General features: G+C 22.9%; 6 protein-coding genes across 6 annotated transcripts; 1 reads left to right on the top strand and 5 right to left on the bottom strand. All coding sequences in view use genetic code 6, as the record gives it.

The window, feature by feature from the left end:
• Positions 1 to 499: 499 nt before the first annotated feature.
• On the bottom strand, positions 500 to 3,631 carry TTHERM_00864860 (hypothetical protein; the record flags this gene model as incomplete). Its single annotated transcript, XM_001026726.1, has 1 exon — positions 500 to 3,631. One exon carries the CDS (start codon positions 3,629 to 3,631, stop codon positions 500 to 502), a length of 3,132 nt encoding a protein of 1,043 aa, XP_001026726.1.
• Positions 3,632 to 4,753: 1,122 nt separating this feature from the next.
• Positions 4,754 to 7,237, bottom strand: TTHERM_00864870 (MmgE/PrpD family protein; the record flags this gene model as incomplete). Its single annotated transcript, XM_001026727.3, has 6 exons — positions 4,754 to 4,865; positions 4,924 to 5,528; positions 5,736 to 6,245; positions 6,531 to 6,575; positions 6,732 to 6,821; positions 6,980 to 7,237. The coding sequence occupies 6 exons, from the start codon at positions 7,235 to 7,237 to the stop codon at positions 4,754 to 4,756; spliced, it is 1,620 nt and encodes a 539-aa protein (XP_001026727.2).
• A 2,180-nt stretch (positions 7,238 to 9,417) lies between these two features.
• TTHERM_00864880 (leishmanolysin family protein) lies at positions 9,418 to 14,910 on the bottom strand (the record flags this gene model as incomplete). Its single annotated transcript, XM_001026728.2, has 5 exons — positions 9,418 to 12,597; positions 13,003 to 13,247; positions 13,339 to 13,756; positions 13,810 to 14,159; positions 14,496 to 14,910. The coding sequence occupies 5 exons, from the start codon at positions 14,908 to 14,910 to the stop codon at positions 9,418 to 9,420; spliced, it is 4,608 nt and encodes a 1,535-aa protein (XP_001026728.2).
• A 948-nt stretch (positions 14,911 to 15,858) lies between these two features.
• Positions 15,859 to 19,535, bottom strand: TTHERM_00864890 (UvrD/REP helicase family protein; the record flags this gene model as incomplete). Its single annotated transcript, XM_001026729.3, has 7 exons — positions 15,859 to 17,134; positions 17,193 to 17,522; positions 17,577 to 17,781; positions 17,916 to 18,000; positions 18,066 to 18,559; positions 18,623 to 18,847; positions 18,968 to 19,535. 7 exons carry the CDS (start codon positions 19,533 to 19,535, stop codon positions 15,859 to 15,861), a joined length of 3,183 nt encoding a protein of 1,060 aa, XP_001026729.2.
• Positions 19,536 to 20,542: 1,007 nt separating this feature from the next.
• On the top strand, positions 20,543 to 23,397 carry TTHERM_00864900 (kinase domain protein; the record flags this gene model as incomplete). The annotated part of the gene is made up of 13 exons (XM_001026730.2): positions 20,543 to 20,581; positions 20,638 to 20,687; positions 20,787 to 20,876; positions 21,043 to 21,147; positions 21,245 to 21,334; positions 21,432 to 21,521; positions 21,578 to 21,667; positions 22,140 to 22,244; positions 22,345 to 22,434; positions 22,793 to 22,900; positions 22,979 to 23,056; positions 23,168 to 23,257; positions 23,307 to 23,397. 13 exons carry the CDS (start codon positions 20,543 to 20,545, stop codon positions 23,395 to 23,397), a joined length of 1,116 nt encoding a protein of 371 aa, XP_001026730.2.
• Positions 23,398 to 23,951: 554 nt separating this feature from the next.
• TTHERM_00864910 (signal recognition particle receptor beta subunit) lies at positions 23,952 to 25,316 on the bottom strand (the record flags this gene model as incomplete). The annotated part of the gene is made up of 1 exon (XM_001026731.1): positions 23,952 to 25,316. The coding sequence occupies one exon, from the start codon at positions 25,314 to 25,316 to the stop codon at positions 23,952 to 23,954; it is 1,365 nt and encodes a 454-aa protein (XP_001026731.1).
• Positions 25,317 to 25,589: the final 273 nt, after the last annotated feature.

The following is a 25,589-nucleotide window of genomic DNA, read 5'->3' as shown; positions in this document are numbered from 1 at the left end:
AAGTACCTAATTAATAATTTTGTTCTATTTTTATATCAATCAGTTTTATTGATAAAATATTGGAATTGGACTTTATTTATCAATAAATAGCAAAAGATAAAGGAAAAAAGATAACAAAATATACTTAAAGTTGGAATATAATTTAATAAATCTATTTTGTGAAAAAATAATTTGTAACTAAATAGCTTATAAAATATTAAAAATAAGACTAAAAAAAATATATTTTAATTTAAATCTTTTTATTTTTTGTCAAAAAATTAGATTAATTAAAGAATGAAAAAAAATCAAGCAAAAAGTAGAAGAGCTTATTTTAATAAATATATTTAATATAAGAAACATCATATGTATTGTCAACCTATTTTTGAACTATAAAATAATGATTTATAGAATAGTTATAATTTAAAAAAAAATAGATATAATTAATAAATTAATTAATGTCAAATATTATCTATTTATGTACATAATTTTTATATTTTTATTTACAAATAATTAGTTTTTTTCAATTGCACTCAGCTTAAAATTATATTTCTTCATTTTCTTCTGAATTAAGTATGTGTTTGCTTTCCATTTCTCCGAAAAATGGTACTATATCGTTTCTTATAGGACTGGCAATTTAGAAGGATTCATTCTAGAGATAACCACAGTCATTTAACTAACTTAAAATTGGAGAGTATTTATGGTCTTCAATCATTTCCTATTATTTGAAGTATGAGGTATCTTTGTAATCGCTGAATCTAATTTAGGACTGTGCTTTATTTAAATACAGCTATTAGTCTTGATTATGGAAGATATTTTCTGAATTTTAGTCCTTGAAATTAGTGGAAGAGTTAAATGAATTTGGCAATAATTAAATATTTTTATTTATTGAATTTTAATTATTGAAACTACAAATAGAATTAATGGGACTTATTCCTGATCCAACTAAATGATTTTCATGCAAATTTAATTAGTTTATTATTGAGGAAGCTAAATTAGGATTGAAGCTTTCTTGCTATTAAAATATAGTTGAGTTATTTTAATTTAAAATTTAATTGTCCTTGCTTGAATAAAGCATTTGCATCATTGATGAAAATTGGCAGTTTGATTCTTTTTAATTTTTCATCATAGAAATGCAAGCTTTATCTAACTGAGTTCTTAGATGAATTATTTAGTCAGCCAAAGAGGAAGATTCTTTTATTTAAAGGTTCACAATATTTTGTATATCCTTTTAGTTTTTCTTCAGCTCATAGTTTTATTTTATAGTTGATTTAAATTAATTTAATAAATTTTGAATTTGCTAACTATCTTCGTTATCAAATTTACTGAATAATTTACTTTATATTGAGGATATTAATTCTTATACTTAGTTATCAATAATATCCTTATTTTTTGATTATTTGTTATTGTCACCATCTCTATGAGATAACTTAGCAATCGATTCGTTTTCATTTATTCCAAGAGATAAATTTAATTATTTATTTTATTAGTTTTCTTATTAAGATAAGCTTTCAACTAACTATTAAAGCATTTTATCTTACTGCTTTTTTTGTTTAACCAACAATTTAAAATTTTAATTTAATTCTTCATATGCCAAAACCATTTAGGATCCTATTTCTTTCCAACGAAATTGCTCTTCAGTTAATTTTTTAATAATGAAATTTTATTTTTCTTATAATTAAACTTCTTCTTTGATTTGAGATAATTATGGTACTTGTTATTATTTATCTTAATTTTATGATTATTTTTAAGGGGTACTTTTTAATGTGCTTTAAGTTTACTTTGACTTCTCCTGTGGTATAGAGGTTGGGATATTTATTTTAAGATTTGATGTATTTGTTTTACTTAATTCTTTAGGTATAGCTGAAGTCTTATCATGTCTACCTTTTATTGATTTAAAGTATGGCTATTGTTAGTGTGACGATATACATTTTGTGGTGCTAGCTTTTTACTAAATTATTTAATTCAGCTTGCTGTATTTAGCTTGAAACTGTAAATCTTCTTTTTACCCTTGCTATTCAGAATTTTATTTTAAGTTGTTTTCTTTATTTAAGTTACTTGTTGTTTTTATAGGTTATTTTGATTTAGAATTTGGTGAAAGAGAAGCTGACATTTTTAGTTTTTTAGTGTCAGATTAAAACATAGTTTTATTAGCAAGATCTTAACCAACCTTAGTTTTAGGTGATACAGGGGGTGATATTTTAGAAGTGTTTAAGGATAAAACTTTTGCAGTTTACTTTGTGAGTTAGTTATTTAATTATAACTAGTTTGTCTTTTATAATGGATTATGATAGATATTCTTTTTTTATTAGGTATTATTTACAATAATATTTTATATGCTTTTTTATGATTCTTTTTCTTCTAAAGGATTTCTTTAAAATAAGCTAATTTTTGAAATATCTTCTAATGATTCAGGGCGGATATTCAAATTTCTTGGCATTACATACTCAAGATATCCTTAAGAGCTTTTCGAATTGAATTATCCTCCTTTTGATGATAAAGTTTAGTTACTAGAACACTAAGGCTTTGAGTTAGTAGAAGTTGAAGCACAGTCTTTTAGTGTAGGTATTTACTAGTCGGAAGATAAATTTGATTAGTTGAGTCTTCCGCTCCCAATACTGTGGAGTTTTTAACTCATTTAGCTTGCTAAAGTATTTTAAGATGTCATAAAGTTGTGTAATTAACTTTTATGAATTAAGTTCTATTGATTTAACTACTAATTTTTTTCATATTCATTTCTGTTCGAAGGAAGAGTAGAAGCCCAGGAAGATTAATGGTGATTTTCTTCTAAGTTATTTAAACTTAAATTTTTATTATTTTTTTAATTATTTTCTTAAATATTATTTTATCCGTTTAAATCTTTAAAATTATAAATTCCTTAGTGCTTTACTCTTAAATCTTCAAATGTAATTTGTTAGTACACATCTTCATCATCTAAATCTTGCAGATTATCATTTACGCGACCATTTTAAGAATTATTGATCATATTTCTTTATTCTTAAGGATACTTTGGATTCAATTACTATTGCTCGTTGCTAACTAAAAAATTCAATTTGTTGTGTCTGTTAGTATCTCTTCCTCCATAATTGTTATCTTAATTAAAACAAACTTGCTAGTTTTCCATTTCAAAATTCTATACATCTGCTAAAGTTATTTCTCTGAAAATCTCCTTATTAGGATTTATGCTGATAGAATTACTTTTGGTGTTATTAGAAGAAGAATTTTTCTGATTTTCATTTGAAATATGGCGGCTATCTTTTTACATAAAATCTAAATTAAACCTTTCCTAGTTTTCCCTGTTTTTAATTGATTAGAAAAACTTGTTAGAAGGATTTTTTTATACAAAATCATTTTAGCCTTCTCTTTTTTAATTTAACATGCTTTAGTTCTCTTAAAAATTCCTAGAAGTCTGAGGACAATTTGTTTAAGATATGTTCATATTATCCTATTCCAACTGAGTACTGTTGATGTAGTTTAATATTTATTTACGTTTTTCAGTATCAGAGCATTTTTAAAGCTACTTAGCAGATAAATGAGAGCTTAAAGATGGACTTTTCTTGAGCTCTCTATACTTTTAAAGTTCTTTTTTAATCATTTCTAATTTTTATTGTTATTGCTAAGGGTCTTGTTATTGCTTTTATTCTATTCGCTGCATACTTTTAGCTACTATTTTAATGTATTACTGGTTTTTGATATTTGGTTTATTTTTTCAAAAATACTAACTAATAAGAAGATTAACTATTTATTTTTTAACTTTCCTAATTATCTTTTAATACGCAATACACTATTTTTCTCTTTATGTTAAAAGTAAGATTTTTCAATTAAAATTTTTTTCTATTGGAGACTTCAATTATTCCCATTAAAAAATATATTTAGACTTTCAATATTCTTTCAAACGTCTGCGAAATTTTTTTTCATTCTAATTTAAATAACTTAGCTGAAAATTTGAAATAATTAATAAATTTTATTAATAGATTTTCATCATTCATTTATTTTTTGATTATATTACCTTTATAAAATCTTTATTATATTTTACGTTTAACAGATCAATTTTTATTTTTGTAAGTAAGCTTATCAACTATTATAGTCTAACGTATTAAAATTTTTAATGGATATCCAGTAACATTTATTTTGTTCATTTTAATGTCTCAATAAATTATTTATAGATTTTATAAAAACAAAAAACTTATTAACCAACCTCCTTCTCAAATATCTTTATGTATTAAAATAATTAAAATAAAAATACTTACTAATTCAAATATCAACTAAAAAAGATACCACCAATAATTAATTAATTAGTCTTTTATTTTCAAAAATTTTCCCAATTCTTTAATGTATTTTGCAAAAGTAACAAATCATTACTTGAAATTAACCATAAGAGAAAGTATTTTCTTAATTATTCAGAAATTTTTCTTATTTTATTATCAATTTTATTTTGGGCTATTTCACAAAAAAAAGCTCAAAATGATATTATTTATTTTTTAATTTATAAAATATTAAACAAAATTAACAGTATTTTTAATATTTTAACAATTTTAATTATTTGATTGATTAAAAAAAATATTAAAAAATAAAAAAAATATTTTTATATCATTAAATAAAAGAAGAAAAATTTTTATTTAAATTTAAACGCTGGCTAATAAGAATATTTTTGAAGAAATAATTTGATATTTTGCAATGCTTAAATTAAGGTTACTCAACATAAAAATAAGCAAAGTAATAATATGATATTAATAATAAGATTAATATTAATATTGCATTATAAATATCAAATTGATCAGTAATCGGGATCATCAACAGACTTTTGGCTGTATCTAATATTGCAGTTGTAAAGAAGTTGGAGTTCAGCATTAGATAAGTTATCTAAGTTCATTAATCTTTCAATCATGCTATTAATTTAAAATGATATTTTAATAATTCAAATTATGATAAAAATTAATATTTTACGGTTGGATTTCGTTTTCAGCAAGAGCAAGTTTACCAAGGAGCTTGAACTTGTTTTCCAAAATACCTCTAAGGTCGCAAGCAGTGTTCTTAGCATGACCAGAGGGGAACATAACAAGCTTAGAATCGAAAGTTCTGCCATCCTTAAGGGTGATTTGAATAGTAGTGGGGATACCTTCAGGATATTTGCTATCGTATTCCTTACCACCATGTTCGAATTCCATTAAGTCCATCAACTTCTTGGTGACGGGATCGAAAATAGCCTTTTGAGAGTAGTCGTCAGGTAATAAAATAAGTCTCTTCCAGACTTCATCCAAAGACTTGTAAGAGCTCAAAGAGTCAACGAAAGTCTTGTCTTGGATGGCCTTTCTCAACATGGTAGAAACAATGTAGACCATGGAGTGATCAGCAGATTGTCTGGTCTAGCACTTTCTCTTGGCGGGATCACCAATGATACCGAAGGCAGGTTCGTAAGCAATAATCTTAATCTTAGAAATGCTATCGAATTCGTTGTGCTTTAAGAACTTGTTTTCGAAGATCAATCTTTGGAGACCTTCCAAGGCACCAGCAGATTAATGTTCATATAAACCTAACTTGAAGTGCATACCCTATATTTTAAAAATTTTAATTAGTTTGCTTAATTTAATAAAATAATTTTATTCATTTATTGCTTTTTTTGATAATCAATTCATATTAATTGATTTTTTGTTATCTATTTTTAGTACTTTCATCTAAATTTCTTTGTAAATTTTATCTATTAATCCTAATTCTTATTACTAACTAACAAACAGATAAAGAAATAAAATTTTATTTACCATAACAGCGAAGTCATCACCACCGTCGGAAACAAAGATATCGAAAGGAGAGTCACCATTGGTGGGTTCATTGAGTCTGAAGATAGCTTCAGGGTTTCTGAAAATATCCTTAGGACCAATGAATCCGTTCATAGCTCTCTTGATGCACATAAGGGCAGCTTCAGTAGAGATAGCAGCAGAGGCACCCTTGGAATCAGATAATTGCTTACCAGCTCTGATAGCTCTGAAGGGGATGTAGTGAGCACAGAACATACCAATAGCGTGTTCCATTTAGAGGGGAGTAGCACCCATCAAAGCACCATAGGTGCAGATGGTAGCGATAGCACCGTGAACGACGTGATCAATCTTGTAAGACTTCAAAGAGAAAGCTTCACATAATCTACCTCTGATTTCATCTTGTAAGACCATAGCCTTGAGGACGGTTTTACCGTTAATGGCAGCATTTTAGTGGGCAGCAGCTAAGACAGCAGGGTAGAAATCGTTGTGACCGAATTCACCAGCTCTGTTGGTCTATTAGTTAAAAATAATACTTATAAGTAAGATTCTTGAAGAATAAAAATAATTTATTGAATGTTTGTTTTTTTGCTCTTTTAAAAAATTAAGCTGAAATTTCTTATGCTTTATATCTTTTTTAACTTTACTTATATCTTTAAACTCATCAGAGAGATTAAGTTTTAGATAAAAGCAGTGTTGATATATTCATAATAGATATATAAATTTCTTTATTTTATCGTTAAAATTTATATAAATGAAATTTCCAGCATAGATAAAATCTAATTTAAAAAATGTTCTTACAGCTTGAGTTTCGTTGTAACCGAAGACAGTACCATTGGAGTCCCACTATTTATTATAGGAAATAGATTAGATAAAAGGAATTTTAAATTATTGTTTATGGCTTAAAATATTGTTGCTTAGAAGTTTCTAAGGTGATAGGTTTAATTATGAGGGGTTAAGCTAAACAAATTAATTAACAGCCAATATTTTTAAATAAGTTACTTCTCTAACAGCAGAAGAGTTGGCACAGACAGCCTTTTCAACAGGGACGTTTTAGTCAGAACCAAAACATCTGGAGACACCCTTCTTTGGCTAATTTTTATGAAAATATAGATAAGAATTTATGTGATTGTTTATTTAGTATTTAAGTCATTAGTTTAGACTATTTAGTTAGTATTGGCTATACTGTTGATTAGTCTAATTGATGACTTTATATATTGATAGAAGCAAGTTCAATTAAGTAGTATTACCTTGTTACCAACACCGCTAGCGTTTTCCAAAGCTTCAGCCTTCAAAATAGAAGGAGCATTAGTCTTGAGGGCAAGAGCTGAAATACCGGTAAAAACGGAGTCAGTGTGGAAAAGCTTGACTCTTTCAAGAACCTTTTGGCTGGGGTTACCGTTCTTTAAGAATTCGATGGCGTATTCACCTAATAATTAAGCTTGATTTTGGTTTTTGGGGAGTTTTCTTAATGATGAGAAAGCCATTTGTTAGATTTTAGACAACATTATTTTATTGCAAATAAATTAATTTATTAATCTTTGATTTTTTTCCTTTTTAAATAAATAATATCTTTTGAAATTGCCAGATTTGCATTTAATATGCAATTTACGTCGTAATATTTCGACATTTCACAAGCTAAAATTGTATCATTTTTGCAGAAAATGAATTTTCACTTTCTCTTCAAGCTAGAAATCTACTAAGTCTTTTTACACGCTTCATTTATTCAAGAAAAAACCCCATTTTTATTATTAACTCTTTTTTGTTTTTATTTCACTTAAACTTTATCTCTTTCTCCATGCTTGTTTATAAAAATTTGGTTAAAAATTTATGCCTAACATTGATAATGCATCATCTTAATATCTGTATCTAAATTTTATTATTAATTAATTAATTTTAATGGAACTTAAAATTTATCATTCTACGAATATTTATGTGAATCTAAACGAATAATTTGGATTTTATTTCAAATTATTTACAATCTTATTTAGTAATATAAATTTTCTTAAAATTGTTTCTGATGATAAAAGAGACTATTGTAATGCAAAAAATATTTTCTATGTTCTAAATATAATAATCTTAAAGCTCATATAAAAAATGAAAATAAATTCAATTTTGTATAGAGGTGTCTTTGTTAAATACGCCATTTAAATTAGAGTAAGTATAGTTTTGTTAACTTTGTTTTATTGCAATAAATAAAATAGACTGTTCCAACTACTAGCTATTTATTAGATTAATATTAATATTCGTTCATCAGTAATAAAAAAATTTACCATGTAATAATTATCAAATTATTTATCTAACATATTTAATTAAATTGTAAAAATACGTAAGCCTTTTTCAATTTAATTTGTTTATTACGAAATATTAGATTTTTGTATCTTAAGCTTAACTAAGTAACTTAAGCGCAGTAAATTTTTTAAATTTATTATCATATTTAACATGAATCAATAATAATATATTATAAAATGGCAATTGAAAACTTACACATATGCAATTTAGTAAGTAACTAATATAACTTCTTTGAAAGCTAAATTTAAAATAAAGAATATTAATTTAATTTTAAATGTAGTTAAATTACGAAATCGATTAATCATATCAAATTGATTATTTTTAGAAGAATTCTTAAAAAATACTAATCAATAAACAACTCTTGAATGATAAAAAAAATCTTAATTTAAGCATAATTTGTTTCATTTTTAATTTAATAAATTAGAATTTGAGTTATAAATGGTTATCAATTAAAACTTTCTTCATATACTTTTATTATAAATTTTAAATTTATGTTGTTATTAAAATTTTGTTTTTATTTCATTTTCACCTATTAATCTTAAACAATTCTTGAATCTTAAATTCAATATTTTTAAAATCATTATAATATATTTTTATTTATGAATATAAATAAATATTTTCTTAATTCATTTTCAATGAAAATGAAAATGAAAATTATTAATTTTTAAATAAAACAAAAAATGCTTATTATATTTAAAATTTCATTAAATTTATTTCAAAAAAAATAAAGAAAAAAAGAAAAATAAATATAAAAATTCAATTCAATTAGATTTTTTTTAATCATTGAAAATAAATAAAGAGATAATTGAAATAATATGATTTTAATTATATTCAGTTAAGAAAGAAAATGCGAAATTGAAAATATATATTTTAATTTTGAAATATCTTTTAGAATAAAGTACTGAAGGCATCATTTTAAAATATACCAATTTAAGTTAAGCCAAAAAGAAATTTAAAAGTTTTATTTAAATTTTTTTAATCAAATGATTTCTTAAAACTGTTTAATCTATTAAAAATTATTATTGCTTGAATAGCATAAGTTAACTATACTTAATTATTTATAATTTTTATATATTTTTATTTGATATTTTCTAAAATGAAATTTTTATTACAAATTTTTTGTATAAATTTTTGAATTAAAACAGGGTATTAACTTAATAAAATTGAAATATATTTAATACATTATAAATAAATTTAAATTATACAATTTTTTATTAAAATTTTTTGTCAAACTTTTTTAATTTAAATTGATTTTAGACTTAATAAAATTGAAATAAAATTAATACATTATAAATATCTTAAAATTATTTAATTATTTATAAAAATATGAAAAATTTTAGTTTTATAGATTTCTTACAGTTAATTTATTAATGAATGAAAATTTTATTAAATTAAATCATAATTGATCATTACTTAAATGATCTCTTTATGGATATATAGGGACTCCAAACTTTTCTAAATTTTTATTGCAAATATTTCCATATTTATCTATTTTAATTTTTATCTTGTTTGTCTTTTATGGTTTTTAACTATGCTAATTATTATTTTATTATTTTTTTAAGTTAATTTTATTATTATTTTTATTACTTCTATCAGATTTTTAGAAAATGTATTGGTCATTAAACTATGAGTTTGAATATATAGAGCAATTCAAATCAAATATGGCTGCATTATTATTTTCAATTGTTTCTTTATGTGCTAAGGAGCTTGTTAATTTTTTATGAAGTTATTTTTACTTATATGAAGATTTTGTAGTTTAACCTAACTCTAAACTTATTTCGCGATACTTAGTAAAAAAATTTTTACAAAGTTTTGAATAAAGAATAACTGATAAATTTATTATATATAGAATCAAATATAAGCCATTATAACCTATTAAAGAAAAGGTTGCAATTAAACCCCATAAGCTAAACTAGTTAACATCATTTTAATTTAATTCTGCTTAGAGTTGCAAGCTTAAATAAATTTGGTGAGTACGAAGAGTACAAAAATAAACAAAAGCAAATGTTAAATCCCCAACTATTCTTACTAAATTTTGATAGGTTTTTTGAAAAGGTCTGAAAAAAACTTCTAATAAAACTCCAAAAGAATAAATTACTATTACTGCTATAATTAGAACTTTTGGATAATAATATAATTCTACATGTAAGCAACAAACAAGCCATTTTTTTAAGAAATTTAAAAGATGGAAATTTTTACAAAAGTATCCTGCATTCATTTTTAATTCATTACTCAAATTTTCTGTTATCACATCAAGATTATCAGATTTGTTTATGCAAATATATCCTTGATTTAGTAAGTTTACTAAGAATATGAAACTTATAATAAAAACATAGGTAGATATTCTAACAAGGGCATTTTATTGTACTTCTGGGTCAAATATATTTACTCTTATAAAAAGATGAGCAGAAACTGAAAAGATTAATAAATTAGCCTCAAACGTTGAAAAAAAGTAGTCAAACGATTTTACATGTAAAAATTATATCACCAGATGTAATTTTTTATTTGAATACCCAAAAGGAACACCACTAAATCTTCTCAACTACTGAATTTGTTTCTATTATTAGATTAAATTTGGATTGTGTTTCATTTCTTCAACTGTGAGATTTTAGTATTAACTTTTTGTTAAATCTTTTAAGGTTGATAGATCTTCATTATAAAATTATAATAGATATTTAGTTAATAAGAATATACATCCTCCTATTATAGTTTAGTTTAAAAAGTTTTGAATATTTAAAAAGAATCCTGTGCTAAATCCTAGTCTTTGGAATTAATTATAAGGTTGAGGATTTTAGTTTTCTAAATCGCAGTAATCTATTGTGAGATAACTTAACTTACAATCTTTTGGATCTGCTCTGTAAACGCTCTATTCTGGCACATTTTAATAGACAAAAGTACCCATCACTCTTTATAATGTATAAAAGAGAGGAGGTAAAGATGTATTAATTGTTATAAATAAAGCACTAGGTTATATTGTGTTTACTAAGTGAAGAAATATTGAAAACTAATTTAAAAAATTTATTGAATTTGTAACTTATTAATTGTAATTAACAAATCCCACAATTTAATCTAATTTATCGCTAATACCTCCACTATTTTAACCTGATCCACTACTACTATCTATAAATACAGGACCAATTTACAGTGTAAAGCTTTTATTTAATAGAGATGGTTTCAAAAGAATATTTTCTGTAGATGAAATTTAAGTTGTGCTTGAAACAGTAATAACTAATTAATTTGCATGGAAACTTTTCTTTTGAAAAATCTAAAATAAAATTTAATTTTTTTAAATAGCTTCGATCTTTATTTCATAGCTTGATGATTGAATTTCTGGGATATAAAATTTAAAAGATTATTAAATGTTAGAGTTTTAAATATTTTATTAGAGATTCATTGTAAAAGTAGCTTAGAACATTTAGTATTGAGACTAGTAATTTGGATAAAATCTTGTAAAGTTTACTCCCATACCTTATTTGCAAACTGCAGTTTATTGCTGATTGCTTAATGTATTGATCATTAAAACTGAATCCTTATCGCTGCAAGAGCATGAATTAGAGTTTGAATTAAATTCCATACCATTCTAAACAAAACAAGTGTAACATTAATTAGATTTAATTCCGAAACAGGATTAACATGAAGGATGACACTTCAAGCAGCTTGATGATGCCAAATCAAAAAACTATTAAGATGGGCAAGATCTGCATAAACCATTTAAAAATATAGAATTTGAAGGGCAATCACAATAAGGTGTTTTTGTAGTCTAATCAGAGCAATTTAAGCAAAATTTTATATCTGTAGCTAAGCATACTTTGCATCTTGAATTGCAGTCAGAGTTAAACAAAAACAACCCATTACATTCATTAGGAACTGTTTTAGTAAAATCTGTTATTGAAAGGCAGCTTAAGCAACTGTTATTATTTAAATAATATCCTTATTCGCAAGAAGTACACGATAAAGGAGAAAGTGGTTCAGTACAAGTTAAACAATTTTGAGCACAAATAGGATTACATTAAAAAGTTAAGGGGTTTAGAATATACCCTGGATAACATTTAGTACAAATATTAGAATCTCCAAGACAATTTAAACACTACGAGCTGCAAGGTAAGCATTCACCTTATTAAGATAAGTAATTTTAATCAAAACACGATTTGCATGAGTTTTTTTATTAAGGTAAAATACACTCTTTACAAGCGCCATAGCAAATAGGATTACACACATTTTAAAGGTGATTTAAAGTGTAATTATTTATACAAGTTAAACAATTGTTTCTTGATTAACTGCAAGTTTAGCATGGGGATTAGCATTAAAAGCATTAACCTTGATACAAATAAAATCCATCTTTGCAGGAAGTGCAAGAAGTAGGATTTACTGGTAAATTACATTCTAAACATGAATTATCACATTATTTCTAGCAGGTACCTTTTTCTGCTATTAATTTATATCCAGCTAAGCACGATGTGCACCATGTTGATGATCCTCTGCAATTTACGCAAGGAGATTGACAGGTACAATTGTTAAGTGGGCATTAAATTGAGCAATCATCACCCTAAAAGCCATTTTTACAATTACATTTTCCCTTTATTATTTATTATTTTGTAATGTATAAAATTTAGATAATATAAATTTTATTAATTTGAATATTTTTTTATGATATTTAAATAAATAATCATTTTTTTAAATCAAAATAGTTTGATAGTATTTCAGATAAAAACAACCAAAAAGGGGGGTGAGCAGTTGACTATTACATTCATTCTAAATTTATCATTATTTTTTTTTATAAAAAATTAAAGAAAGCACTTTATTCAGTCAGTGTTTATCTGATAATTTCATATGTAAAAATTGAAATAATTAATCGTTGATACAAATTTATAAGCTCATCAATATAAATTATTTCCTCTAAATTTGTAGAGATTTTTGATAAGTTATTCATTTTTTTCTTATAAGTATCAATATTATTAATTAGATTTTTAATAAAATTTACATTTTGGCAATAGCCTTTTTGATTGCAATTATTAGGGCATGCAGCTCCATAGCAAAATTATAAGAAATTAGAAGGACAGTTTATAGTCCCTTAGTAAGAATCAGTATTTATAGTTAAAATTTAATAAGGTTCTTTGCAAACAAAGTATTCACCTGAAGGTAACTATATTGTTATATATGTTTTTGATATATCACATTAAGTATAAAGACATCTTATAGGAGGATTTATAGTGGGAGGAGCCGAAGCTATTATTTTGATAAAAAAACAAATTCTACATTAATTTTTCTGAATTAATTAAGTTACTCTTTTATAATATGTTTGATTGAAAACATTTACTAAAGCTACCATAAGTTTCTCCAAATAAATTAGCTTAGGAGTTATTGTTCACATTCAGACAGCTAATAGTGTTAGAATCTTATATATATGGGCATTATCCAGAGTTAATTTGATTTTAAATAACTTATTAGCTTTGTTAAAATTTACCTGTTGAAAACTGATTACACTAGTAAAGATTACCATCTTATTTTATTGAAGTTTTAATCAAATCATCACAGCGGTTATTTAAAAAATCACACCCCATATTTTATCCCCATAGTATAGTATCTGCTATACCGTCATTAATTTATTCATAATTTCCCATATCTCTTAGAATAGCAACATCAAATTATGAAAAAATGAAATTATCTAAATTATCTCCTGACTAATCTGCATAAGTACTAAATAAATCATTAGGTAAAAAATTAGCTAAGTCTTACTATATTAAATATTTATTAAATCTACAATTAAAATAAAATATCAATAATATACCTAGTTGAGTACTTATAAACCTATGGCTGTAGGACAATTAAAATGCTTTCTAACAAGCTATTACACATTTGGTCCTTTTAGAAAATAATTTAAGCCGCCTCCATTAGCAGGTTAAGAAACATATAAATCAGTATTCACATTATAAGGCTATCTGTTTGTTAGATCTCCGTCTGGAGGAGTAAAAGGATTTCGCCAATATGTGAAACGATCTTTATTCCATAATCCTTCATACATAAAAGCTCTTTTTAGCTAGTTTATATCGTTTGCTACAGTACTTTAGCGAAATTTTCTCATTAAGTATCGAACTTCCATCAAAATTGGACGATAGTTTGAGTCCCAATTACAAACATCTTTTTTAATAAATAAAAATATATTAAATTTCCATAAAAATTAATATGATCTAACTAAATGTTTTTTTTATTTTATTCTTTGTCCCTAAAATTATCAATTGAATTCTAATAGAGATTATATTTTAGATTAAGCTTAATTTCATGGATATCAAATTAAAGAAAATTTATTTAGCCTACTCTTATACATTTCTTTTATTATATTAATTCTAAACAAACATAAAAGTTAATCTCCATATTTATGCTAAATAAAGAAGGTATTTAAAATGATATCAACACATTTTAAATCCGAAAAGATTATTTGTTAAAATAATAAACTGTGTTAAATTAAAATCATACGATAAGATACTCTAGAAGAAATAAATATGCTTTAAGTAGCTGATATAACAATTTAAAAATCTGTATTTTAATAGCCAAAAATAGCATTATGAGCCCCTATAAATGTTGAACCACACCAAATAATCCCATTATTTGCAATACTAGATTATCGTGGTACTACGCTAATTAAGCTACTAGCAAAACTCTAAAAGAATCCAAATATCTTTCTAACATAATCTCTATCAGATTAACTTACAAAATATTAGTCAAATTAGCTATAATCAACTGAGACTCTAATTGGTTGGAGTTATTGTGCTAAATTTCTGTGTTATTTTGATTAAGTTTTATCCATAGAAGAGTTATTTTATTATGATTAAACTTCATTTATGATATTTTAAAGTAGTAGAAATACTAATAAGAGCTTATTTGGATTCATTCCAGCTAATAAAATATTAATGCTGAGTATTTTACTTTTGAATGATCTTAAAAACTCAATTTTAATTCTTTTTTGTTTACAAAACTTTTTTAATTAGCTTTTACTCTTAATCAAGTATTAATTAAGTAAAAATCATCAATTTAAAGATTTATTAGAACGGTAGAGCAACAATGAAAAAAATGTAAATAACTACTTAAAAATCTTAACCAAACAAAAAAAAAAACAAATATATTTTTTAGATTCACAATCTTTTTTGTAATGAATTAATCTGAAACAATAATATTATATATTAGATATGAAAAGTTTTTAATAAATTTTATAAAATTTTAATGGTTGAATAATTTTTATTAATCTTCAATGGATTTTAATTTCTTTATAAAATTTAGATTTTTGCAAAAACAGATTATTTGCCCTTATTTAATTAATACTTATAAAATACTTACTCAATATTTAATTAAAAGGGAACGCATAAATTTTTAAAAACTATGACGATGATATATATTATTATTTTGTGACTTCATATTCGTAATAGTTTAATTACACTTTTTATATATTCTGCCTATTAATTAACAAAAGAACTCCCCTATCTAAATCATCACCTAAGTCTATAAAATTAAAATGTTTATTCACTCATCTTCCTTAAATGTCTACTATTAAATAAATTTAAATACTAAAATATTTTTTGGAAAAAAATTGAGAATTGCATAATTTAGTTCATATTAAAATTATTTAATATTTTGGAATATGATAATGATCTATTTATTATTTAGTATATTCTGATTGCTATAAATAAATAAATAAGCCTAAATAACTATTTAATTTTATATGACAAAATAATATATACAGTTTACATTAATATTTATATTAAAAACTCTCTATTACGAATAATTGAAAGAGAGCTCAGCAAAAGTATGCTTTGATTATTAGTTAGAAAAAATTTGTAAGTAATCAGTCTATTTATATAAATTTGGAAGAAACTTCTTCAATATCATCTAATTATGATAAAATATTCTGAGTAGATTTCGGAAGTACATTTTTTTATAGATTAGAACTAGAAATTTAATTTTTGCTAATTTTTTTGATATTAAGAGAAGAATATTCTTCTATGTCATCGTTTTCAGAGCTTTGATCACTTTCTACAATTATTTTAGTTTATTTTATATTTTATTTTAATAATGCAATTTATTCATTCTTTACAAATTTCTTAAAGTCTCTATAAACATTTTTTGGCTTTTTGTTTTCTCCCTAATCTGGAACCTAATTTCTATATCCAGATACAGTGCTTGTGCTTTTTTATTCAGTTGATGATTTTATTGAAACAGTTTGTTTTGTAAATAGAGATCTTGGCCTGTTTTATGGTTAGCTGAATTCAGATACATTAAATAATGGCTTCGACTATAATTTTTCCTCCTGAAGTTTTTACTAAATTAAATCACCAATTTCATTAAAATTAGTAGTTTGACTATTTGTGTCCTAGGTCTTATCTTAGTTATTATTTTACTGAGAATTATTTGCTTTATTTTGATTCAAGTTAACTAGTTGTTATTTTTCTTCAGCCTCACTTTGTTCAAGTACTTTTTTCTTTGAATTAGCTAGTTACAGTGATTTATCAGTTAAGAATTTAATGTATTACTAAGCATAAGGCCAATTAGAGATACTATATTTATATATCTTTCCAATTAAAGGGTTATAAAATACAATATGATTGACTTCTACATTTTGTGCAACCCTAAGCAAAGCTGCATAGGCTAAAACCTAAAAAAGTAAATTTAAAAACTAAAAAATAAAAAGAAAAAAATTAGTATTTACTTAGAGAATATACTCCTTTGAGATAGATTAAAACTAAGAAGCCTTTATTTCATATATTGTATCATCTGCTAGTAAATCTATTTCTCCTTTTAAGTTTAAGCCATGAGTTATGACTGATTTTACTTTTATCTTCTCATAGTTAAAAGATTAAAGGTATTTTACAAAATTATTCAAGTTATCTTAAATATTTTTAGGGTTCAGAGTTTAAAAATCATTCCTATAAAGGACTCTCCTAGTCATATCAAATAACTGACCACATTTACTGACTTAATAAATATCAAAAAGTATATTGTTACATTTTAATTAAGGATTCATAAACTTTTTATAACTATTCATATAAGGTTCTTTATTATAATCTTCAGGAAAATACTCTTTAGCTATGGCATTTAATTCCTCGACTTAGTGAGTGATAACACTAAATAAAAATAACATTAAAAAGTAATAAAAATAAATTAATTCAAATAAAATCCTACCTGTATTCTATATTGTATTTTTGTGTATACTCTTTCAATATTTAGTAAATAGTACTAAGGGTTTAAATTTCAAATCCATTGAGTTTTATGTTTTACTAAATTCTATCTACTTTTCCAAATTTATAGAATAAATTGAATGCCTCTATGAAATCCTCTTCATCTTCAATATCGGAGAAATCAAGCATTTTATTGTTAAAAAAAGTGCTATATTTTGAAATAAATTCTGCCTTATCTGATCTCCAAAAAATAGAAAATAGAACTATCTAAGCATATTCATAAGAGTAACCGTTTTCAGCATTGAGCTATTCTGCAAGAGTTCTTTATATTAGCCTAAATTTTATAATAGAAAGAAATCAAAAATATATAACAATAAAGATAAACTACAAGTCGATATATAAACCTAAATCTACAAACAAGTTATTATTTCTTATTTCAGATTCATTTAAATTGCTCTTTGGATGTATTTAACGAATTTCTAATTCCTCCACATTTTATAAAAATTAATCAGCTTCACTTAAATCTTTGTGGTCCATCTGCTCTATGATTTTAGTCACTTAGACATCTCTTTCAAAATCCTTTTTTATATTTTCTTCATAAAAGTTAATAATTTTTTGGAAATTTTTTTCAAAATTAATTAAATTAAATTAGATTATTTCATTTTAAAATCTAAAAGTTAAACTTTAAATGTCTCTTTAAAACATAAAAAAATGAAATATTAGATACCTTCTTCGACTATCATATCATTATCTGTAATATCTATATCTCTTTCATATAATTCTGCATTGATTCCACTAAAAAATCTACATACCTTTTTATTTATATTTATTTTTTTGAATGAATGCTTTTTAAATAATTAATTTATTATGCTTTTACTTTATGACATTTATTATTTTTAACCATAGCGAAATAAAGTTCATTTATGGCTCTTGTAGCTCCTACATAAAACAATCTTCTACATTCTTCTAATCTGGTAAGAGAGTTGGAAGGATCTCTTAGGAAGTTATTAGGAAAAAACTCATCATTTACACCAATGAAAAATACCACTTTCCATTCGAGACCTTTTGCCCTATGTATAGTGCTTAAAGTAATTCTATCTTATTTTAATAGTTCGCTTTAGTTGGTTTTACCTCCATAAATACTGGAGTTATTGCCTATCATACTCATATAATTCAGTTTTAAACTGCTTTTTTCGTTATGCTTTTCAAGAGCCTCTTCAAAAAACTTGAGTGGCTAATTTGTTGAGCATAATATAGCTATATCTTTTAGTTAATATCTTTTAAGTTTACTTTTTATCTGAGAGATTATTTCTTCATTCTAATTATATAATCCTTTAAAGCATTACAAGTATGGTTTAAGTTCAATCACTCCTATTATTAATTAAAAAAGGGTTTTATTTTTTTAATTCTACTCAACTAATAGATATTATTTACCTTCTTCTTTGACTAAATATCTCATACTTTTTTAAATCAAATTTTTAGAAGTAGCTATAATAGAATTAGAAAATAAAGTGATAGGTTTTGAGCATCTATAGTTAGTAGAAAGCATATATGTTTTAATGTGAGCTCCCTAAAACTTTTTAATATCCTCATCGATTCTTGTTTATATAATATCTATTCTCGAATCTCTCCATCCATATATATTTTAAGCATCATCCCCTAATAAAACAATTAATTAATTAAACACTTTTATTTATTTAGAATATATTATTTTATGCTTGTTCTTTTATCTTCAAAATATAAATGAGATATTTTAAGACTTTTTAATGATTAATTTACCTATAACAACTAAGAAGCATCCATGCTTTTTAAATAGCATCAATATATCATATTGTAGTTAATTAACATCTTAAAACTCATCAAAAAAGAAATATTTATATCTGTCTAAAACATATTTTATTCCATCTCTTGTTTATAAAAACTTAAATAATTCATAACAATACTCTTTCACACTAAGCCCAAACTGCTTAAACTAAGCATTTTAGCTATTTTTTATATATTAAAAATAAAGACGGAAAGCTATTTTATCAATATTTCCAATATCTAATTTTTTAGCAGATTATTCTCCAATCAATTCCATCGCTCTACTTTGAATATTTCTTCCAGCTTCTACATTGAAAGTACTAATGATGATTGATTCAGGTGAAACACCGTGATCTATCAAATATTTAAGTCTAGCAACTAAAGTAGTAGTTTTTCCAGAACCAGCACACGCAATAATCTTTTGATCTTGCCTTAATTCTGATGTAATAATTTTCAATTACTCTTCACTTGGCCTTAGTTCGCAATCCTCACCAAATTTATTTTTGTATTTAATAACTTTATAATCATTTTAGTTATTCAGCATTTCAGTAAGTAGGTTTCAATAATAGAGAATAATAGAAATATGAATTATATAATAGAAAATAAATTTGTTTTAAGCCTAAATTCTATTTTCTAGTAAAAGCAAATAGTATAAAGTAATAGTAGTAAAATATTTGTTATTATTAATTGAACCTTATTTTTTAATAAATGAGATACATGCAAAATTTATTTAATTTGAAGAAATTTTTGCGGGAGATTAAATATATTCTGACAGAACTACAATTTAATTATATCTACTCTTTTAGTATAACAAAAAATTACAATATAAAAATCATCATTTAAAATATTTATTCAACAAAATCATTTTTTTAAAAATATTATGTTATAAAAATTTCTTTTGCATAAAAAAATATATTCTAAATTTTATTTTAAAAATTAAAATAAATCTCAAAAAAAGGCTTATTTGGTATCATATTATTATTTATTATTAATTTAAAAAATATTCTTTTTAATATTCTAATTTCTTTTAAAATATAAAAATTAATCAAAAATATTTTTTAAAAGAAAAACTTTCTTTTATTAATTTATATTTTTTAAAGTTAAATTTTCTTATGAAAATTATTTTGAATTAAAATATCAAGAAATGGACAAGCCATGAAATTTAACTAATTACTTCAAACTTTTGAATTGGTAGTTGAAAAATAATTAATCTCACTTTTTTCTTTTATCTATTTTGCTTATTTTCAAAGTTACTAAAATTTAAGTTCTATTTTGAATTAATGAAAAATTAATGAAATAATGATATATCTAGTTTTTTTAGAAAATAAATTATTTATGAAATTTTGTAAAAATAAAATATTTCATTTTTTCTTTATTGAAAACATAAATTTTGTTTACTATTAATAGATAAATAAATGACTGTATTTTATTTATAAGATTTCATTTATTTATTTTTAATGTGCTGTTTTGATTTTATTATATGTTCTCATAATTGAAAAAATTTCTAAATATAAGGTCTGTCTAAACGCTAAAAGAAATAGAATTAAAAAAATGTCTTCAAAAATTAACAAAATAGATAGTCTATATGATGTAATACATATTTTTTAATAGATTTTAAATTAAAATTTAATTTTTTTAAAAAAAAGTTTTTGAGATCTAATTTTTATGACATAGATAACCTATTGTTAGAATTTAAGTATATTAATAATTTAAATACGAAATATAAAAAAATATATTAAAATTTTATATAAAATATATTTTTAAAAATAATTAAACATATTATTTATATATTTAGAGGAAAAAATTATGATGCCAGTCAAGCTTAGATGTTAGGGAAATAATTAGAAAAATATAAAAGTCTTGAAATATTAAAATTTGATTTAAGGTAATAAACAAAATTATTTACTATGATATTATATAAGATAAAATGTGTATTATAAAACATTAGAGGTCATTTATGGTTCAATTTTTCAAATAAATGAGCTATTTTTTTAAATTTAATAATTATAAAAATTTATTTATTATTATAAACAATTAATATTTTATTATAGCTTCAACAAAATACGATAAGATGGAGCACTTTACATAAGCCAATCTTTAAGCCAGTCCAAAAATCTCTAAAAATTAATTATCATATTATCTAGTGATTGCTATGGGTATTTTTTCACCTATTTTAAATAACTATTATTGAATTTATATATATTTACAATACTTTTTAAATTATGATTTTATGATTTGCTTTAAAAAAAACAGTTATAATTATATTGGTGAAGTAGGAGCATAAGAATTGGGAATAGGATTAGCATAATGTTCAAATTTAGAGCATTTAGAAATTAATTTGAGGTTTTTTAATTAGTTTAAAAATTATATTTATTTCTTTTAAATTTTATATCAACTACAATTTTATTAAAAAAATAATACTAATTTAAATAATATTTAGATATAACTCAATAGGATCAACTGGCGTTATCAACCTTGCTAAATAACTAAAAAATTGTATCAGTTTGTAGTCATTAATTTTGAATTTAAAGTATTTGTTTTTATTATTAATTTTCATAACTATGTTTTTTAAATTTATAATTTCAGAAACAACAGCTTATTTGATAAGGGAGCTATAGGATTAGCTGAAGGAATAGGTGAATGCTCAAAACTAAGCGATATTAAACTTTATTTAAAGTAAAAAATAAATTTATAATGAAAATTTTTATTAATAAATAATTGTAATGATGATTTTTTAATTAGAATTATTTAAAGTGTTTTAAATGAAAATAATAATCTTACCATTATTTTTTTAAATGTTTGAACAAATTTTTACATTTAAAATTTATTTATTACATTGAATGCTATAAAAAACCTTCAAATATAGTAAAATAAAACTAAGTTTAATATTTAAAAAAAAATTTTTAAGTAGTAAATAAAAGTTTGTATTAGCTTTATTATTTTTTAATTAATTATTAAATTATTTTTTTAAAAATAACTTTAATTTTTAGAAATATAATAGCAAGTTGCACTTTAAAAAGATATTGAAGGAATATTAAATATAAAAATAATTATTTTTGATATTTTAAAATATAAAATTATTACTTTTTAATAAAATTTACTTAATTTTATAATTCCATTTTGAAGTTTCATAATAATAAAAAAAAAGGTACAATAATATAGGAAATTAAGCATGTTATGCTTTTGGTATTGGTTTAAGTAAATGCAAAAGTTTAAAAAACTTATTTGTTGACTTGTCTGGATAAAATTAAGAGTTAATATTTACATTTATTTATTATATGAGTATATTTTATTTTATTTCAATTTAAATATTTAAAGAAATATGAAAGTATAATATTTATTTAAAATAAAAGATATAATAGAATAGCAGATATAGGAGCTATTTAATTAGGTTTAGGCCTCTCTAATTGCTTGGGATTAAATATTTTAGAAATAAAGTTAAAGTAAATAATTTGTTAAAAATAATATTTTTACATGAAGGATATTAGATATTCTTAAGTTATTTTATAAAATAAATACAAAATTTTATATATCTAAGGATGAATGTTTGATTGAAAAAACATAAATTTATTTAATTCAAAAAATATATAATGAAAGAGTGCTCTAATATTTAAAAAAAATAAAAATTATTTTGAATAATTTATTTACTTCAATTATAATATTAAAAATCATGCTCGCATATCAATTTCACTCCTCCCTTTAAATTTTATATTTTTAAATATTTTTACATTTTGAAAAATTTTAAATACTAGATTTAAATTAATAATAATTTTAATAAATGTTTATTCTTTTCAAAAAAAGCTAATAACCTATAAACTAAGAAGGCGCATCTGGTTTATTGCAATCACTCAACAGGATTAAAAGCCTAAGAATCTTAACAATTCATTTTGGATTTATAATACCAATGGTGTAATTAATGTTTTTTTTATTTAATAAATAAAACTTTATTTTTACCATTTAAACAAAGTAAATTTATATAAATTAAAGATGCAGATTTATTAAAATAACTTATAATATTGGAAGATATAAAAGTCCTATTTATAGTATGACAGAATTTTTACCAAAGTAATAATATTTTTAAATGTTGTAATAATTATTATGAAATTAATTTTATAATCTATTATTTTTATCAGAAATAAATTAAAATCATAAAAGAATAAATTATATTTTTATCAGTTAATTTAGACGAATAGATAACTAAGGAGCATATGATATAGCAACATAGCTTGTTTAAAGTAAATTGTCAGTGGTTCAACTTTATTTCAAGTAAATATATATTTTTTTACATTTCCAAAATATACTAAATATAATAAAGGGAGACTATAAATCCTCATTAAATAGCTATTATAAAATCTAAGCTTAAAGAATGTGCTACTCTTGTTGATTTAAAGGTTATTTAAATTTGAAAAAGGTTAAATTAACAAAATTTTTAAATAAATATTAGTAGATTTTGATTAAATCTATTTAGTATATGTAGCTATTACATATTTTGTAATATTATTTACTTGGTTTTAAGTTATTTCAATTGCAGGATTTATATCAATCGAAGTATTATTAAAAAATAATTAAGAATTTAAAAATATTTATCTTCGCTAGCAGTATTAAAAGAATATTGATTTAATTAATTTTTATTATGTATTGTATAAAAAGTGTACAATAATAATTATTTATATTTTATGGAAATTTTAACTTTCTTCATATATAACTTGTTAACATTCATGTATATAGCCTTGAAAAAAGCAGTACCTTAGGGTACTAAATACATATATATAATACTGCACTTTAAATAAAGTTAAAGATCACAATTGAATTTTAAAATCAATAAAATGAAAATTTATATTTTTGTAAGAATATTAAAATAAAATTAGCAAAAAAAGTTACATTTAAAATAAAACAGATTTGATAAACAAATATATATTCAACATATTATTTAATTTATATTTCTATGTTAGCTTTTTATTCATAAGTATTGGACTCTGCTTCTTTAACTTTCATACTATATTTAAAAATTGAAGGATTAAATTTATTTTTCTTCCATAGCATCAAACATCATATCGTTTATTCCAGCATCTTTAAGTTATTAAAGAATTTCTTAACCAATTATAGGTGCTTCTCCCCAGTTAAAAGTTGACCCACATCCTATTCCTTAATCATTTTTTTAATAATTATCTTTTTGCTAAGATTTGTTTTGTTATTACTTCACCCACTTTAGATTTCTCCAATCAAATATATATCTCATAAAATATTTACTAGTTTAAAAAAAATCTTTTCCAAAATATCGATTACCACAAGTTGTATTTCCATCACATCCCTCAACTTTTAACCAAATTAAATTACAGTTTGGGCATCTTTTAAATAAATTTCTTGGATCTGAATGATTCAACAAGCTATATGACATTCTTTGAGATGCTAATTTACGGATTCTTTCAACTATAGGAGTAAAATGTTATTTCAACTCCATATAATGCATATAACTCTGTACTTCATCCATATCTTTTCTGTGCTCTTTAATAAGATCTTAAATTATTTCTTCAGCTATTTAAGATATATTTACCATGCATGCATGCAAAAATTCATCTTTATCATCTTAATTGTAGCTTATGATATCCTTCTCAATATTCTACTGAACAATTTTAAATATTTCTTTCTGTTTCATAATATATTTAGTAATATTATTATATATATCGAATTTATATTTAAATTTCGTCAAATCTATTTCTAATTTAACAGGATAGTTCTGACATAAGCTTAAGTAAATAGCCTAGCATAGATGTGATGGATTAGAATCTTTTCCTACAAATATAAATGAATCTTGTAAATCAGAGTCATTTTCTTGAATATTTTTTTTAGCTTATAAAAAAGTTTATCTATTGAATTCAGTATCTTCTTTATCCCAGTGAGTTATAACAATAGTAATCAAATTTTTCCATTCTGACAAAGTAAACAATAATTCTGATATATTTTTTTGCATAGCTCCAACCCTTTCAAATTTTACTAGCAAAAATATCCTATTTATGGGTCCTTCAATTAGAGCTGAGCGTATTCCTAGAGCGTGATTAAGCTTATTTTCTTCAGCTTATGTTCCAGGAGTGTCAATTATTTTAAAGTTGCATCCATAGGCAGAGTTACTACTAAATGAATTTCTTGTAATTGAAGATAAACCATCAGAGGTTTACTACTTTTAGTTAGTTACCTTATTAAAAAAAGTTGTCTTTCCAGTTCCTACACAACCAACTAAAACTCCAAGAGGGGGGTTCAGTTAATTTATTTATTTATTATTATAGGAATAAAATAATTGATTTTTATATTCGTTATTTGAATTCATTTTTTGTTTTTTAAAATTAATTTTTTATTTATGTAATAAATATAATAGTTTGGAAAGCTTCATTTCCTATTACTTAAAATTAGGTTTTAAATTATTAGAATAATCACATACTTTTAGAATTTTTATATTTTTTAAAAATAAAACTCTTTTATTTAAATTTTTTTTTTAAGATTATTTTCCCAGATTACAATAATATCATTGCTTGATAATATTTTTTTGATAAACTATTTCCCGTTCATATTCTTATTCATTTTTGTTTCAAATTATTTGAAT

Source organism: Tetrahymena thermophila (genome assembly GCF_000189635.1).
Source record: "Tetrahymena thermophila SB210 genomic scaffold scf_8253984, whole genome shotgun sequence".
Classification (NCBI taxonomy): Eukaryota; Ciliophora; class Oligohymenophorea; order Hymenostomatida; family Tetrahymenidae; genus Tetrahymena; species Tetrahymena thermophila.
Note: the sequence above shows the minus strand (reverse complement) of the source record. Positions and strands in the feature narration are given on the sequence as shown.